We start from the raw sequence: 17830 nt of genomic DNA, 5'->3' as shown, positions 1-17830 counted from the left end.
ACTCCAAACCAAAGGAAGGACTTATGGAGCGGCTGAAGGCCCGCCTGACGGATACGAAGTAAGGCGGTGTGAAAAACTGCTACACCGCCAAGACCGTCAAAAAAATATAATTTAATCTTTGGCCGTATAAAAAAAAATAGTAGAATCAAAAACAGATCTCATTAAAATTTATATTCACACAGTAAAATACATTTTTACACGACACAAAGTTTTTTACAAACCAAATTTCGCAAACTTTTAACAGATTTAATCGAATTGTGTATTATTTTGCATAAGTGTATTTCATTACTTAGGTAATAGATTTATATTATTTTGCATAATTACGCTACTATTAGCATGTGTGAGACCACAAATATTTAGTGCGGTAACCTGTTACTAAATCGACATTCGATAGAAATATTTTTTATCGATATGTAAAATTGAGTTTACGTTGCAATGCTAGTTGACAGCGTCAATATAATCGCATTATTGATAGATGACGTCATTTTCACTACGTTACATACGAAAATCGTTACGAAGTTAGATTAGCCCACTGACCACCGCTACTGGAAGTGTTACGATCTGAACTGTGAATTTATATGACAAGAGGCATGTCATCTTTGTTCTCTGGATATGATATGCATATAACGTGATATCCACAATGCTGTTCATGTATAAAGGCGACGGTTACAGCCTACTATTATATACTAAAATATATAACATACATTTTTAAAAATTGACTAACATTATACAATGAAAATAATGGATTTTTCTACTTTATATTCATACTAACTTTTAGCAGCGACTTTGTCGACTTTCTGTAGGATTATATCATATGATAATATATACCTATGTACATCCTCGCGATACAATCTAACTTAAACGTCAAATTTCATTAAAAACCGTTCATTTATAATATTAGAATAGAGTATGGGTTTTAGAGTTTTCTGTGTTTAGACAAGTTTTGCAATCGGTTTCTTTTATGAGATGAGTCACTTAACAAATAATTAAGTTTAAACCGCGATAATATTACTAGTGGTGCCTTGGAGAGCGCCATCTATTGATTTATTTATCTGTTACCTATTGATTTATTGATAATAGGATTGCGAGGCGTCCGGATAAATTATGTCCAATTAGAGTTTTTGATTGCGTGTCCAAAATAAACGGTATCCGGCTTGTTCCACTTTTCATAGGCTTTTTACATTATTTTTATCGTTTAACTTAAACATACGAAGTTTTGTTTAGATTGTTTTTTTTTTAATATTATGTTTTGCGGTTTTGAAGTAACAGCTCATTGACCATAAGACTTATTTGTGCAATTGCCTTTCATAAGAATTTATAAAGAATTCAAAAATGTTGATAAGTGTTTATCTATAATTTATATTTTTACTGATTAATAATAAACTGATTTGGTGTTCGATGTTTATGGTAATATGGTAAAAATAATTTTCTCGTACCTATTAATACTAAAACACAAATCCTTAATAATGTAGGGTATCCGGCCTTTTTAGCCAAACTGGCTGGTTTGGCGATCTGGCAACCCTAATTGATGGTGATCAAATAACAGAAATTAATAAAGCATGTTTACAACGCCATCTATTATTTTATTATTGAATTAATCCATAAAATTGTAAGTGACGTATTAAAATCATTCAAAAAATTAACTATTTGGAGATTATTTTTCATTACCTTCTTTAGCTAATATGTTGCTTTTACCGTGCTTTATCCAATCCATACTTTGCAATATATTCTATGAAAATTTCATACTAATTCCTGCAGCAAATCTTTACATAGTACAAAATGAATTTGTTTCCGCTGTCTGTTCGCTTAGATCTAAACTACGCAACAAATTTTAATGCACTTTTCAGCGAGTAGATAGAGTGATTCAAGAGGAAGGCTTACATGTATAATACAGGTACACTCGTGCGAAGCCGGGGCGGATAGCTAGTTTTGAATAAAAAGATAAACTCAGTTTAGATAAAAGACATTTTCGTTACATAGTTTAACAATTTCATTATATTTAAATGTAATATTTATTCTCATACATCAATAACAAGTATTATCATATTTTTATGGCTAAACAACAGCTGATACTGGAAAAATGAAAAGGATCTGTTTTGTGCAGATTTTTATTCCCTACAACTTTTATTTGAAACATTTTTTCATATTTCTTACCGTTATCGAGTTAAATCAAAATTTCTTTTTTAATATTATTATTCAAGTATTTGCGCATTTATTTTTTTATATTGCGTCAAAACTGGTCACGTCATGTTTAATTAAAAATTTTACTGGTCTATGTATCGTCGATTAAATAGAAAATAGACATTTTTCAAAACTAGAAGCTAGAATTGCCTCCTTTTATATAAGTAAATTAAATTAACCATGCCGTCTTAATCATTATCTAAATACTTTTAAAATGATACATAATACTTCTGTGTAGATTGTGAATTCAAAAATTAAACTTAAAAATGAAAAAATAATTTAAATAAATTTAAAAACTTTAAATGCTTGTCTTGTAAAAAATGTCCATTTTGAATACTGCCATTTTTCTAATTAACCGTCGATATATAGCGATCGGTTAGATTTTTATTATACATTTTTAATCTAAATTAAATGTTAAAACATTATTTCATTGAAACCCACTTGAATTTATCTCGAGTTTAATTAAAGCAAATACTCTTACACATATTTCTCTGTAATACATTATAAATAACAATGATATACCAAAGATGGCGTTAGGATGAAGTCGTTCCTATATATAAGATTTTAATATAGTACTAGCTCAGACCTGCGACTATGTCCGCGTGGAATTTAACTTTTATCACTAAAATAAATATTTTTTTAAGACAAAAGCAGCCTAAGATACTCCTTATAACATTTACTAAGGTGCTGCTGCGAGTGAAAGTCTCGTCAAAATCGGTCAACCCGTTTCAGATATTATTAAGACCAAAAAGACAGAAGATTTCTTTTGAAATTACATTTTTATGTAAGGACCGTAAATACTTTCATGCACTCAGTGTATAGCTGTTAATTTTATATTACAAACAGACACTTTAAATTTATTTATTTGTATATATAACATATAAAATAACATTCAATTGGCAATATAATTATAGAAAATTCTAGACTCAGCTGTATTTACGTCGTTGGATTTAAACATTCAGGGACAGCGAAGTGACTTCAGTGAACTGTTTCATTTGCTAAAGCTTTGACATTGACAAAATTTGACATAGCTTTGACTGGTCTCTTAATCAGTTATAATAATAATAAATAACTCTGGGCAATTAACACAGCGCCATCTAGTGAAGTTATGAGTACTACACAACTGATATAAATACTTAGATACTTTTAAATATATACATAATATACAAAGAAAACACCCAGTCCGATACAAACAACCGTACTCATGAATACAAATGATTGCACCGTGCGAGGAATCGAACCCGCGACCATCGGAAGAAAAGCAATGTGCTAAACCGTTAAACCATCGAAGCCGTCGATTTTAATAAACATGAAGCATGTGATTATAATTTTTAGCATACACGTAATGCTAAAAATTATAATCACATGCTCATCTCACCAACGTTTCTATGTGACCTACACTCAAAACATACATCAGAATATACAGCCTTTTTTTGAAGAAGGTTGAAAATTATTATTAAAAATAGTATATACTGAAAATTAAGAAGCAACGATATCATCTAGCGCCTCCTTTTGGCGTACAATGAAATATAAACCTTTACACTTGACATTAAAGACGTAATTCATCAGTGCAGATGTTATCCCATTAGTTAGGCCCCTATAAAATACATCACATTACAGTGTCAGCCTTTTCACACACAACAATCCTGCTCTTATAGGACCAACATAGCCAGTTAACAGCCGATATTGAACCGTATTGCTAACGTATTTATGTGTAATTTTCCTAGCCTAATACATTTCAATAATTCCATTAGCTTTCTAGGGCCTATATATGCAGTTGTCAACCGACATTGAACCGTATATCTAATCCGTTTGCGCACAATTTAGCTAGTCTACTCCCATCGGCTTCGCTTTCCACCTTTGCGGACGCGGTCGGCCTTATTTTCCTGCGGCTGTGAGGCTGGGGCGTTGACCCCGGGTTGAATGGTGGACAGCGTCTGCTCCCACGAGTGGTCTGTTGATGCTGTGAACTGAGAATTAGAGAAAGATCTAATAAGAGATTCTTTATAAAATTCGAATTTGTGGCCCTAGCAAATTATTAGGGTCGGTGAATTATTTATTTGAATTGCAAAATTAGACACTTACATAATTTTATTTTACACACATTATTTATATAATTATATTTAAAAAAAAACACGCCCTAACTTTTGACACACACACTAAAATAGAGTTTTTATTTTTTAAAAAAATTATATATATTGTTTTCTATATTATTAAAGTCTGTGGTAAAATTCAGAATAGATTATATTAATATTTGTCTCTAGTTTTACTAATTGTTAAAATAATTATGCTCCAATTACTACCTCTTGGCTACCATTAGTAATAATAATAATATAAATAATTTTAAAAGAATAAAGGGAACATACCTGACTGTACTGGGACCTGAAGGCCTGTTTGAGAGATGACAGTCGATCGGTTGCAGGCCCGTGTGTCTTCTCTATGTTCACCACTGACGTTGGCTCGTCATTATGCGCCGGAAGACCTGGCCGTTCCTTGTAGCTATAAAACATAGAAGTACTGTATTCTGGAAGTATTGTATATCTTTATAGTTACATAATAAGTACAGTAGAAAATAATTATATTACTTATAATAATATCTCAGGACAATTCGCACAACGCCATCTAGTCCCAAGTTTAGCAGATCTCGTGTTATGGGTACTAGACAACTGATATCTTAATTTTAATAATATTATGAACACGAAAGTTTATAAGTATGGATGTTTGTTACTCTTTCATGCAAAAACTACTGAACGGATTTTGATGAAACTTTACAGTAATATATCTTATGCATCAGAATAACACACAGGCTATATATTTTATTGAAATTTAACTCGAATGAAACCGCGGGCACAGCTTAGTACATACACAAACACATTTTTTTTAAATGCACATAACATACCCAGACCGATACTAACACAAATGTTTGTACAGTGTAAGGAATCAAACCCTAAGCAACACTCGTTCACAAGCATGACGGATGAGCCAGCTCACTGCGATCGACCATATTTTAGGAACCCCAATGACGCGGTCCACCACGTTTTAGTGAGCAAGACTACTCAAGACACTCGACCACGTCACAGCCACTTAAACATATAGACACTTACCCGAGTCCGCATCCTCCGACGTTGAGGTTCTTTGCTTTGCCCTTCTTGAAGCGCGACTTGCGGAACCACGCTGACTGCATCGCTAGCTGCATGAGATCCTCGGGCACTTCCTGTTTATTACACAATTAAGCATTACTATACTCGTCTTTTGTTCTAGCTACTACTTTACTACTCTTCTCACTATAGGACATTAAAATGTACTACCTGATGGCACAGTTATCTGATGACCAGATTGGAGACGGCACAGTCACCTGATGACCTGACCGCAGACGGCACAATTACCTGGAGGCCGGGCCGTTGGTGGCACAGACATCTGGTAACCGGCTAGTAGATTGGATGCAGCTGAGTTACCTGGCGGTCCAAGGGTGGCACAGTTACCTTATGAGGGTGAAGGTGGCAAGATGACCTGGTGGCCAGGCCGCAGTTGGCAAGCAGCAGGTGCCCGGCGAAGACTCTATCTTCTGTGTAAACTCCTCCGCGTTGTCAGTTACCTGGTGCACGGCCTCCAGGTTGCGCAGCAGGTGTCCGGCGAAGTCCCTGTCCCGGTCTCGTGTGAGCAGTGTGTGCGCTCGCCCCCGGACGCCGGCTCGTCCGGTGCGTCCGACTCGGTGTGTGTGCGTGTCGATATCGCGCGCCACCGTGTAGTTGACCACCGTGCGGATGTGCGGGATGTCCAGACCGCGCGCTGCACACACCAAACTTTTACCTCTACCAAGTAACACGAACCGATACTGCATCCTCACACCTAACACTATAACCTAGTAACACGCACCAGGACCGCATCCATCTTTTGGTGTACTACGTCAACTCACATAGATCGGTAGGTAATGTTCAAATCGTTCATGTCGGGGGGAAATGGGATTTTAGTAATGTGGTCTAATGAACCCATTACTAGCAATGTACCATGGCAGATTGACCTCCACGCGGTTCCCCCTGGAAAGCATCGTGATAAATTCTTGGTGAATTTGTCACGATGGGCTAACTGACATGACCTCATGCACATCTTATCATTCTCCACTGGTGCCCCTCCAGCGTAAACCGTTAGCGCAGGCGGGTGCACCATACCATTATCATCCACAAACAAAAATCGTTGATGTCAATAATTTGGAATTGGGAGGAGTCCAGCCAATTCAGAGATTAGCCGGAACAAACAGAGAGACAGACAATAATGGTAGAAAATGTTATTTTGATGTATGTACCATATTTATATTCATATGCATGTAGTATAAATCGATTATTTCAATATTACAGACACTCCAATTTTATTTATATGTATAGATAAAAAAGTATGCTCACCAGCGACATCCGTGGCCACTAGTATATTATTCTCTTGCCTCTTGAAAGCTGTGATCACTTTATTCCTATCTGCTTGATCCATATCACCGTGCAACAGCAGGGCATCATATTGCTGTACCCCCAAGTTGGCTGCTGTTTGCTCTGCTTCTAACTATACATGAGAGAAAGAAAGAATAGAAGAAAAGCAGTTTATTTATTGTATTATCATCATCATCATCGTCATCATCGTCATCATCATCATCATCATTATTATTACTGTCAACTGGCAAGGTACATCAAGTATGCAGATGCGAACGTCAGACAAAAACATATAGATACCAAGCCATCTGTGTGGTCACATACAGTAGTTTTCGAGGATACAAATTGGCCTATATCCTTACTAGTGATATCATTTTTTAAGAATCTATTTTCCTCTTTAATATAATTAAAATCTGTTTATTAAATCAGTCGTCAAAAAATAATAATATGAACGAAATTACTATGAATGAATACGAGCTGAGTTTCTTGTCAGTTCATTTCGAAATAATTCCGAACTGACGAAACGAAATAAATAAACGAACAAACGACGAACGAAATAAATTTTATATATCATAAAAGTCTGTAATAGACCTACATAAACAAAGATAATTTGAATTTTGAATTACGAGCCTGTAATAGTCGATGAATAAAGATATTTTGAATTTGAATTTGAATTTTGAATCACATGTATGGAGTGTCACGTGATAATGTGATGTTCGTAGTGCTGTTCACGTCTATAGGCGATGTTACCGTTTACCAAGTGAACTGTGAACTTGTGTGTAATTTCAATTAAATAAAAAAAAATTAATTCACACAATAAATTTATATAAACATTCGCATTTATATAAAAACAACATACAGAAAGAATCTTTCGCATTCATAATATTAGGTATGGATAAAGATACGTACTTTTTTTGTAACGAAAATCAGAACGCTGCCGGCCGACAGAAATTCAACTAAGTTTTGTAGCAACCACGGCCATTTTTCTTCCGGTTTGTTGAATATCCTGTAAAAATACAAAAATTCGAATATATTATATGCTTACCTAGTGCCCTAATACAAGCTCTGCTTACCATGTGACTAGCTGGTACACTGTGTTAATTGTTCAGGGTTATTTATTTATTTTAATTTTATATTGTAGGTTAATGAGTAGAACAGAAATAAGTAGTATAGAAATTAGTAGCGTAGAAATGAGTCGTATAGAAATGAGTAGTGTAGAAATGAGTGGCGTAAAAATGAGTAGTGTAGAAATGGATAACGTAGAAACGAGTAGTACAGAACTGAGTAGTATCAAAACTAGTGTGCGGAGAAGTAGTGAGCAGTACGTACCGCTCGCCGGCGGCGCCGTGCTGCACGCGCACGGGGTCGTGCAGCGCGTCGCGTGGGTGTAGCGTGCGTACGTACCTCACGTGCTGCGCGACGAGGTCGCTGGCCTCGCCGGCGGCGCCGTGCTGCACGCGCACGGGGTCGTGCAGCGCGTCGCGTGGGTGTAGCGTGCGTACGTACCTCACGTGCTGCGCGACGAGGTCGCTGGCCTCGCCGGCGGCGCCGTGCTGCACGCGCACGGGGTCGTGCAGCGCGTCGCTTGGGTGTAGCGTGCGTACGTACCTCACGTGCTGCGCGACGAGGTCGCTGGCCTCGCCGGCGGCGCCGTGCTGCACGCGCACGGGGTCGTGCAGCGCGTCGCGTGGGTGTAGCGTGCGTACGTACCTCACGTGCTGCGCGACGAGGTCGCTGGCCTCGCCGGCGGCGCCGTGCTGCACGCGCACGGGGTCGTGCAGCGCGTCGCGCGCGAGTCGCTCCACGCGCCGCGGGAACGTCGCGCTGAACAGCAGCGCCTGCCGCTCCGGACGCACGTGGCTGCAGATGCTGCGCACCTGCGGCTCTGACACCGCACACACCACAAGTCACACATTATACATCACTGCAGGCAGAGGACCTCACGCTGCACGCGCACGGGGTCGTGCACCACTAGGGGGATGAACGTTGGGGCCTCTACACTAGTCATCCGCACCCCCCTAAAATAGTTATCGTTGTGGCATCGATACCAGTCACTCGCACTCGCCTAGTGGAGTGAAGGTTGGTGCCCCGACACCAGTTATCCGCACTCCCCCAGGGGAATGAACGCTAGGGCCTCGTTATGGAAAACGATCACTGTACCATATATCATATAACAGACAGATGTCTGTAGCGCTTTCAAGCCAAAATTACTGAACCGATTTAAATGAAATTTGATATACAAATAAAAATACTATCTAAGTTTAATCGCGGGCACAGCTAGTTCAATATAAATAGAGAAACAAATAGACAGAAAACACTTTCGCGTTACAATACTAGGCCAATTAAATAGAAGAGAAAAACATATTTCGCTGACTAAATTAATGAGATAAGGAGGAAGCAGATGATGATGATGATGATTCTTTTTATACTACGATGGTGTCAAACAAACATACCAGTCCATCTGATGGTAAACGGTTACCTATATCTAAAGGTCCTAAGTAAATGTAAGTAAAAAGAAACACTTACCAAAACCCATATCAAACATCCTATCCGCCTCGTCTAGGACCAAATACGTGACTCTCTGCAGGTTGGTCGCTTTACATTTTATTAAATCAATTACTCTACCCGGAGTACCGACTATAATTTCAGCGCCGCCACCTAAAACATAGCAATAATGTGGTTGGAAGACATTTTAAATTATTACTTTGCTTTATATAAAAAAAATACCTTTTTTTTAATTTACATGTAGAACAAAGCTACTTTGGCCTTTTAAAAATAACTTTGTACCTTGATTTTTTCTTTAAATCACCTTTAGAACTAAGCTATTTATATTTTAGACCCCATAAAATACTAAGGTTTGTTTTGTAAAGACTTACATAAATTTACATAGAAAAAAAGCTAGACCAATATATAAAAAACCATATGCATGAATGTTTGTGCCGTGCGAGGAATCGAACCTTGATAAGCTAAACCGCTAGACCACAGAGACTGAATTGAATGATCGATTGATAGAGATTCTGTATCACACATACAATTTTTATTTATCTTATTAATATTATAAACGCAAAAGTTTGTATGTATGGATGGATGTTTGTTACTCTTTCACGCAAAATATACTCAACGGATTTTGATGAAACTTTACAGTAATATAGCTTATACATCAGAATAACATAAAGGTAATTTCACGTGGATGAAACCGCGTGCACAGCTAGTTTATTAATATTTTATATTTTACTTGCTCCTCGCCCCGGCTTCGGACAGGTGTACTTATATTATATATATAAACTTTCCTCTAGAATCACTCTATATATTAAGATAACCGCTTCAAAATCTGTTGTGTAGTTTTAAAGATTTAAGCAAATATAGGGACGGACAGACAACGACTGCGACTTTGTTTTATACTCAATCAAGCAAGGCAATCAAAGTGTACAACAATCTTCCAAGAGAGATTAAAGAACTGGGGTCTCATACGTTATTCAAACGCAAACTAAAGAATTGGCTGTCACTTGGTAATTTTTACAGTGTCCAAGAATATTTGAGTGGCACAAGCGCCTTCACGTAATTTGCATGCCTGTATGGTAAATATGGCTGATCAATGGATTTCATGTGGCATCGTATTAATTATAGTACTGTACCAATATTTCGCAAATAAATTATTTCATTTCATTTCATTTCATTTACTATGTAATGAAATTATATACAACATCGACTGTACATGATTCATACCTTCTAACGCTTTGGTCTGCTCCCATTTGGATCCACCGCCGTAACAACACACGCAGCGTATATTGTAAACCTTTCCAAACCGCTTTGCCTCCATGTATATCTAAAAACAACAACTCTCAGGTCTTATCAAAGGATATAGAACTTTACAACCGCCACTTAAGGTTGAGAACGGAGATTTCTTAATTGGATCTATTGCCAATAATTGTATACTACTCGTGTACGAGTAGTTAGGGACTGGTCTGCTCTAATCACTACGACTGATTTACTCTTATTTAGTTACTCAACCAGTTGGTCGTATATTTAATATTTTCTCTATTTGAATATTTCATTGAATTAGAGCTAGTAGGTAATTTGTATTCGCACATTTCAACTTAAAAATGTAAAGTAACAACAAAATTATTTAAAAGAGCAACACACAAGTTTCTTGTTTATTCTTCTTGTGATGAGACGGCAATCCGAATGAGCGGTAGATTGATAAAAATGTGATGACTATTCAAAAGTGCTACAATGTAAGTTTATTTGAATAAATTATATTCTATTCTTCAAGCGTCCATAGGCTACGGTAACCATTTACCATCAGAAGGGTACATGTTTGTTTACTACCATCATAGTATAAAAAAGTATAACCTGTAAGCTATGCTTTTTTAGCTTAGCTTAGCTTACCTAACCCGCTTATTCTATACATTCTAAATTAAGTTATACATTAAAGGAAGAAGCCATGGAGGCCTAAAACAACAACAACAAAAAAGTCACGCAAAGTGTCTATGATCTTTCAGATCATAGAGGGCGCATAAATGAGAAAAGTTATAAAAAAATCACGTAAATTGTCTATGGTCTTTCGGACCATAGTCAGCGTACCTGCTGTGCTAATTCTCTGGTTGGGGCGAGGATAAGACCTATAGGTCCGTCCCCCGGCGCCAGCTCCTTCTGGTCCATGATGTGCACCAACAACGGCCACAAGAACGCTGCCGTCTTACCCGATCCAGTTCGGGCAATACCTGCAAACGTGATATAAAACCTATAATATTATGGTTTATAATAATTCAATAATCTATACTAAAGACGATTTTTTTCAGACTACTCTAATGTTAGTGGTCGTAGCTGGCCTTTACAGCCTCATCGGACGATAGATGGCGAGTGCAGATGGCATTCTAAGCAAAGGAAGGACTTATGAAGCGGATGAAGGATACGCCTTTAGTCTGAGGGCACCGCTAGGTTTTCGAACTTCGGCTCAAGCCATCGTAATTTCGATCCCTGTCTGAATTGGACGGGGGATCGATCGTTAGAGCGACTGAGGGCACCGGTGTGGAACACCCGGGCGAGCGCAGGCGCCCGATTAATTCGGTATAGTATGTTTGAGGTCGTCGTCTTCGCCGGCGAGGACGGTGTCGTATGTGTGTGTTAAAGTGTGAACGGAACGGGTCGATCCATGGGGAGGTTAACTACCGTTATGGGGTCAATAAGAACGCACTAATCACTGTATAGACTATAGATTGTTGAATTAATAGAAGAATATTGTTTAAATTTAAATATTATTTTTATTATTTTAATTCCCTATAATCTTACAATTTGTTAAAAAGACAAGATTGTTAACCCTGGAAAAATCTCACAGCGCCATCTAATCCTATTAGTATTAAGTAAGTAGTCTCATACCAATCGGATTCTTCTATTAATGGGCTCCAAAGTTAGGTTAGTTAGTTTGGTTTGTCGATAACTTAAAAAGATGTGAAAATGTGTAGATCGATCATGTTAAAAACGTAAAAATTTTCATTTTTCCCACTGGAGGTACAGTTCTTTCCCGTCAACAGATTCCCACAACAAATCTGCTAAAGGCTTGGCGAGCCGATCGCAAGATAGATATCTGATATATAAAATTCTCGTGTCACAATGTTAGTTTCCATACTCCGAAACGGTTTGACCAATTTTTATTTTATATACATATTCTGAGAATCGGTTACTATCTATTTTTAACACCCCTAAGCGATAATGGTTGTCCATGTCCACCCCTAACATTTATTTTTTGGATATTTTTTTTTATTATTATAATTTGGTATTAAAAAATACATTCAACTCTAAATTTTCACTCTTTTATCACTAAGCCCTATTCTTTAATAGCAATATTTATTTATATGACAAAACAACATTTGCCGGGACAGCTAGTCATAATATAAAAAAAAAGGTGTGCAAATGTGTATACCTATGAGGTCTCTGCCTGAGAGCGCTGCGGGCACGCCTGCCGCCTGCACGGGCGTGGGCTGCGAGTACTCCGAGCGGCGGATGGCGCGCATCAGTTGCTCGTCGAAGCCCAGGTGGGCGAAGCTACTCACCGGCCGCGGGGGGTCCGGGCCAGTTATCTGCGACAAGACACAGTTCGTCATACTCGAGAACGCTTCTTAATTCTTCAGAAGTTCATTAGTTTACGTCGAGACCGACTGACCCTTTTCAAATGCAATTGTATATCATTAAAGAACTGGCTCGAGCCCATCGGTGTAGTCACACATTAATTTTAGGTCTTGTGTTGTATAAATCAGAATATGATTTTTAACCAAATTAATAAATAGGTAGTACTTAATTATTATCAGTCGTTTTTTTCTGGATCTCGTTTAAATTTTCCCACACTATCTGGACCCAAAATTCTTGCCGATTACTGCAAGGGCATCAAAGACTTTTTTTGACAAAAATTTCATTACTATTCACTATCGCATAACGGCCTAAAATCTCATTTAGAAAAGCTAAATGTGGAAAGCAGAGTCCAAATTACAAAACAAATACTGTTAATTATTGGTGAAGTATTAAATTTACCTTAACACCTAAATTCTTCTTCAACTCCTCAACCTGTTCTGGTGTTAATTTCTCGATATCCTCATGTGGGGTGTAGAAATTCTTCTCAAACGGCTCGTACACGATTTCTGAGTGATCTATTGGAGGTAGTGGGTCTATGTATTTCTTTTTGGCGGGAGCTATTGGGTTGCCATCTTCGTCATATTCTATTTCTACGTCAGATCCATCATCACCTTGGTTTAAGGGATTTTCTTCCATATATCTGTAATATTCAGAAACATAATCTATACATCTATACATATAAATAAAATTGGACTGTCTGTTTGTAATATTGAAATAACCGTTTTTTACTACATGCATATGAATATAAATACGGTACATACACCAAACTAACATTTTTACAATTTTTGTCTGTCTGTCTGCCTGTTTGTTCCAGCTAATCTCTGAAATGGCTGGACCGATTTTGACGGGAATTTTTTTTTCAGGTAGCTGATGTAATAAGGAATAACTTAGGCTTTTATTTAAGAAAAATATTTTATTTTAGAAAATAAAGTTAAAGTCGCAGGAACAGCTAGTATGTAAAATAAATGTGTTTTAACTATTCAAAGCTTCATAGGATTCGACGCGGTGTCCTATATAGCTAGTCGATAGACGGTCTCTGTGGCTAGACCACATACTAAGTATAGGACAATTTTCTTCTGTTGGTCGCTGGTTTCATACCTCGCACATTACAAACACTTTGTATTCATGAGTTGGTATCGGTCTGGATGTTTTAAAAAATATATAAATCAAATAGGGTGAGGATAAGGGTGAGTGAGAATAAGAGTCAAATATCTTATCTAACTGAAGCTACCAACAAAACTTACTTGTAATAGCTCTCTTCATCATCCATTTCGTCTATGTCCCCTCTGGTGCCTCTACCGCTGTCCCCCTTGCCACTGGCAGCATTCTCCTTGCTTGCAACCATATCCTTAGCAGCCTGCTGCTCCAGACCCGCCATGTAGGCATCTAGAGGATCCTCTTCATCATCATCAGCCTGAAATATTCATATAATTGAAAAGTAAATGCAAATGAAGGCTAAAAATGTAATTGCAAGGGTCATATAGTTGTTTTCTACTCTGAAATATGCCCAAGTGGTGATGAGTTCAATCTGACTGATACATAAAACTGTGTTTATATTCCTGACTGGATATATACTGAAATGTGAGCATGAGAAGAATGTAATATTGTATATCCCTCAGTGATAAGGATTCTTTTTTACGTAATTTCTTAGTAATTTAATCAGGATGGGCAAACTACAATGATGATAAGATCATCTTATCATCCTTCACTAGTAGCCTGCCAGCATATACAGATACTGCATTCCAAGTCCAACAAGTACACCTCAAAGCTAAGATATCTCTGCCAAAACCATCAATTCTTGATTCAGTTTCATAATTTTAAATTATTATATGTATATACATACCTTTGAACTGGAAGCAGCTTCATATGATGGACTGCCAGGAGCAGGTATGTAAGCCAGAGCTGGTGTTGGAGGCTCATCATCTTCATCAAAATATCTAAGAATTAGAATAATTTTTTATATATATAATTACTGATGCATCTTCTATAAAACGCTAACTATGTCAGTGGAAGAAGGGTTGAAAGATTGTATGTACTTTTAGCTTGAATAAATAAAAAAATCCTATATTGATAAATAACAATTTTTTAATTTATACATTCCTTACTGCAACAAATTTTCACTACATGAGGTATCATCAGGCAATGAATAAAGTAGCCTGATGATGCCTCAATTAAAGGTAATTATAACGATATGAGTGTAGATCCAATAACGGTCGGAATTAGATCACTACTAGGAAAGGTTGTAAAACTTCCATTAGCTACAGTCAGATTTCTCCACAGAATATTTGTGATTTCACACATCCTAATTGTAACAGAATTAAACAAAATAATACAAATCTGTAAGGCAGTGGTTATCACTGATCACTCTGTATAACATGTATAATATTAATTTGGAAAGAATATGAGCGGAGTTTCTTGTTAATTCTTCTCATCTCGAAATCATTCTCAATTGACGGTAGATTTGAAATATCATAAGAGTCTATAATAGACCGACATGAATAAAGATATTTTGAATCACCTCACCACTGTAGTAATGTGTATGATAATAAGGTATCCCTACATAATTTGTTTGTCTATTGTAGTATCTAGATAGTGAGGATACTAGTGTAATAATTGTACTATTTATTGTACATTAGTAAGTTTACCATATACACCATATACTACACGGCTTATTAGTAAAACATACATTGAATGTGGAGTCGTAATGTAGACTGACTTTACACTGAACTTAAATCTATTATCTGAGAGGTACTAACGAAAGGGTCTAATCTATTTAATAGTAAACATTCTTACACAAATTAAATATTTAAAATAAGAGTACTATCCTTGTAGACAGTGAATGTAATTTATTAAATTAGCTTTGATCTTTATTTTAAATTTTGAAGGACTCTTCATTATCGGAAACTGTAGGTAACACCATATGTATAAATAACATAGACTTACTCATCTTCAGTCTTTGACCGTTTCTTGCCTATCGCACCCCAGTTGCCAGTGACCGCGTTCTGCGTAATTGCGTTCATAGTAGAATACCCCTGTTTGGAGAGTCCAGTCGTGGGGGGTGGCACGGCATGCATAGAGGTCGTAGGGGGAGGTACAGCGTGCAGCGACACATTTGACGGATTCCGTTTAGGCATCGTGAACCCCGCAAACCCAAACCCCTTACCGCCACTCCCGCCTGAATTATAACTCATCCTGTTTTCAATTTCACTACCAATAACAATCTCATCAAACAGTGAGGTTAGATACCAGTTTGTTTACACTACTTTTGGGCGATTTTATCGATGCGCTATCGGAATTTAGTATAGTTTATTTATATCTAGAGTATTGTAACTCCCAACCCACAGATTATCATATCACAAAAGACAACAATCTCTATCGATAATTGATAAAAGACTCAAAATGAAAGCGAACTAGAAACTTGATAGAGCAAGGAAGCAATTGACAATTATGACATTAACACTTGACATTAGCAATGTTGCCATATTCAGAAATTGTACAGATGTTAGTCTTATGATGCTGCGTCTGCAACATTTATTGTTTTCATTCGTATTTTTTTGTTTATTCGTATTTTACTAATTTAGTAATTTTAAAAGATTTCGTCATTAGAAAAACTACGTAATATTTTTTAACAATTCTTCTGAAATTTATTACTGCATTGTAGAGTAATAAATTTCAGAAAACTGACATCAGGGTTGACATTATGGTCATAAAAATAACATACTGCTTACTAAATCAAGTGGTACTCGTTACCACGGTATTGTTACGGTACTACCTAATTATAGTACATCATACTACTCAAACAGCAATACACAAAAAAAATACGACATTATTAGAAATAATATAAATTGTAACATAATAAAATTCTAAAAGAAATGAGGAAACACAGTTTTATAGTATTTAACTTTTTTGTAGGTAATAAAAAAAGTAATAAAATTATTTAAAGACATGTTTCTTGAATACCTAAAAATTTTAATTTACCATATTTAAACATCTAACGACGTTATTAAATAATGAAATAGAAAATAATTATTCGTTTAGCGCCAATACTCTAGAAATTAAAACCTAGTCAATATAAACAGTAAACATTGTCATCACATTCTTTGTCAAATTCATGTATACATTACATACATGGACACACCTGTATGTGTGAACCCTAAATTTGTGAATGTTGTACAGCATTCACAAATTCAGTTGGAATACGTGATATTCTCAGTAGAGAAGTTAATTTATGTTTATATCGTGAGATGAAAGAAGAATAGTTTCCTTTGAATAACTTTCCTTTATTTACTCCACATCATATAATACAATATAATTTGACATAACATTTTTTTTTATTATGAACGTATATAAATGTGCTACACGTGTAGGTATATCATTTATCGCTGCATTCTCAGATATCGCTCTTTATATGGACAATACATATTACATATAAATATTGTTAGAAGGAAATATCCTTATTTTTTATTATAATTATTTTATAAATACAATAAAAATATGTAAAGCTTATTCGAAATGATCTCCATTGGCAACAATACAATCTTTTAACCGTTAAGGACAGTTATCAATAGAAGGACGCACCTTCACTGCCAATCTTATGGATTGCTTTAGGGACTCCAAATTATCATGGCGTTTAGAGCAAGTCACACTCTCTAAAACTGACCATAAAACATAATCCAGCGGATTAAGATCGGGACTAGCTGACGGCCAGTCTTCAGCTTCGATGAAGACGATCCATTCAAGCTTGCTTGGAAACGAACATTCCGAGTTCGTTTCCAAGCTAGCTTGAATGGATCGAGCTTTATGGCCTGACATCTTCCAGAAAAGACCATTCTTGATCAAGGAACATGGTGTAGGTAAGGGACTTACCACCTTCTCAAGAATGGTATCTTGATACAATTGTGCCTATATTTAGAGAATAAGATAATGTCCACGTTGCACTGTGTTCACGCGAACGCGGGAGTGAAGTGACCTTGAGGGACTGAGCGGTACGGTCGGGGTTTCATTGTACCTATAGATATAAATGTTGACAAATGTCCAATTAGATCTATAAACAACGAAGGCAATAGTTGTATCGACTCAGTCTATACAGCCATTGTTTTTTT

At 36.6% G+C, this 17830-nt stretch overlaps 1 protein-coding gene across 1 annotated transcript; it reads right to left on the bottom strand.

The window, feature by feature from the left end:
• Positions 1–453: 453 nt before the first annotated feature.
• On the bottom strand, positions 454–16157 carry LOC131846876 (ATP-dependent RNA helicase DDX42). Its single transcript, XM_059196299.1, has 15 exons — positions 15672–16157; positions 14572–14665; positions 13973–14142; positions 13128–13368; positions 12523–12679; positions 11184–11323; positions 10326–10425; positions 9126–9257; positions 8310–8484; positions 7509–7605; positions 6582–6732; positions 5777–5970; positions 5286–5395; positions 4548–4680; positions 454–4151 (listed from the first exon to the last, which is right to left on the bottom strand). The coding sequence occupies exons 1-15, from the start codon at positions 15917–15919 to the stop codon at positions 4014–4016; spliced, it is 2280 nt and encodes a 759-aa protein (XP_059052282.1). The 5' UTR covers positions 15920–16157; the 3' UTR covers positions 454–4013.
• Positions 16158–17830: the final 1673 nt, after the last annotated feature.

The sequence above is a fragment of the Achroia grisella genome, unplaced genomic scaffold, assembly GCF_030625045.1.
Source record: "Achroia grisella isolate CSIRO2021 unplaced genomic scaffold, CSIRO_AGI_Agris_v1 utg512, whole genome shotgun sequence".
In the NCBI taxonomy this organism is placed as follows: domain Eukaryota; kingdom Metazoa; phylum Arthropoda; class Insecta; order Lepidoptera; family Pyralidae; genus Achroia; species Achroia grisella.
The sequence above is the reverse complement of the archived record's forward strand: the minus strand, read 5'-3'. Positions and strand labels throughout refer to the sequence as shown.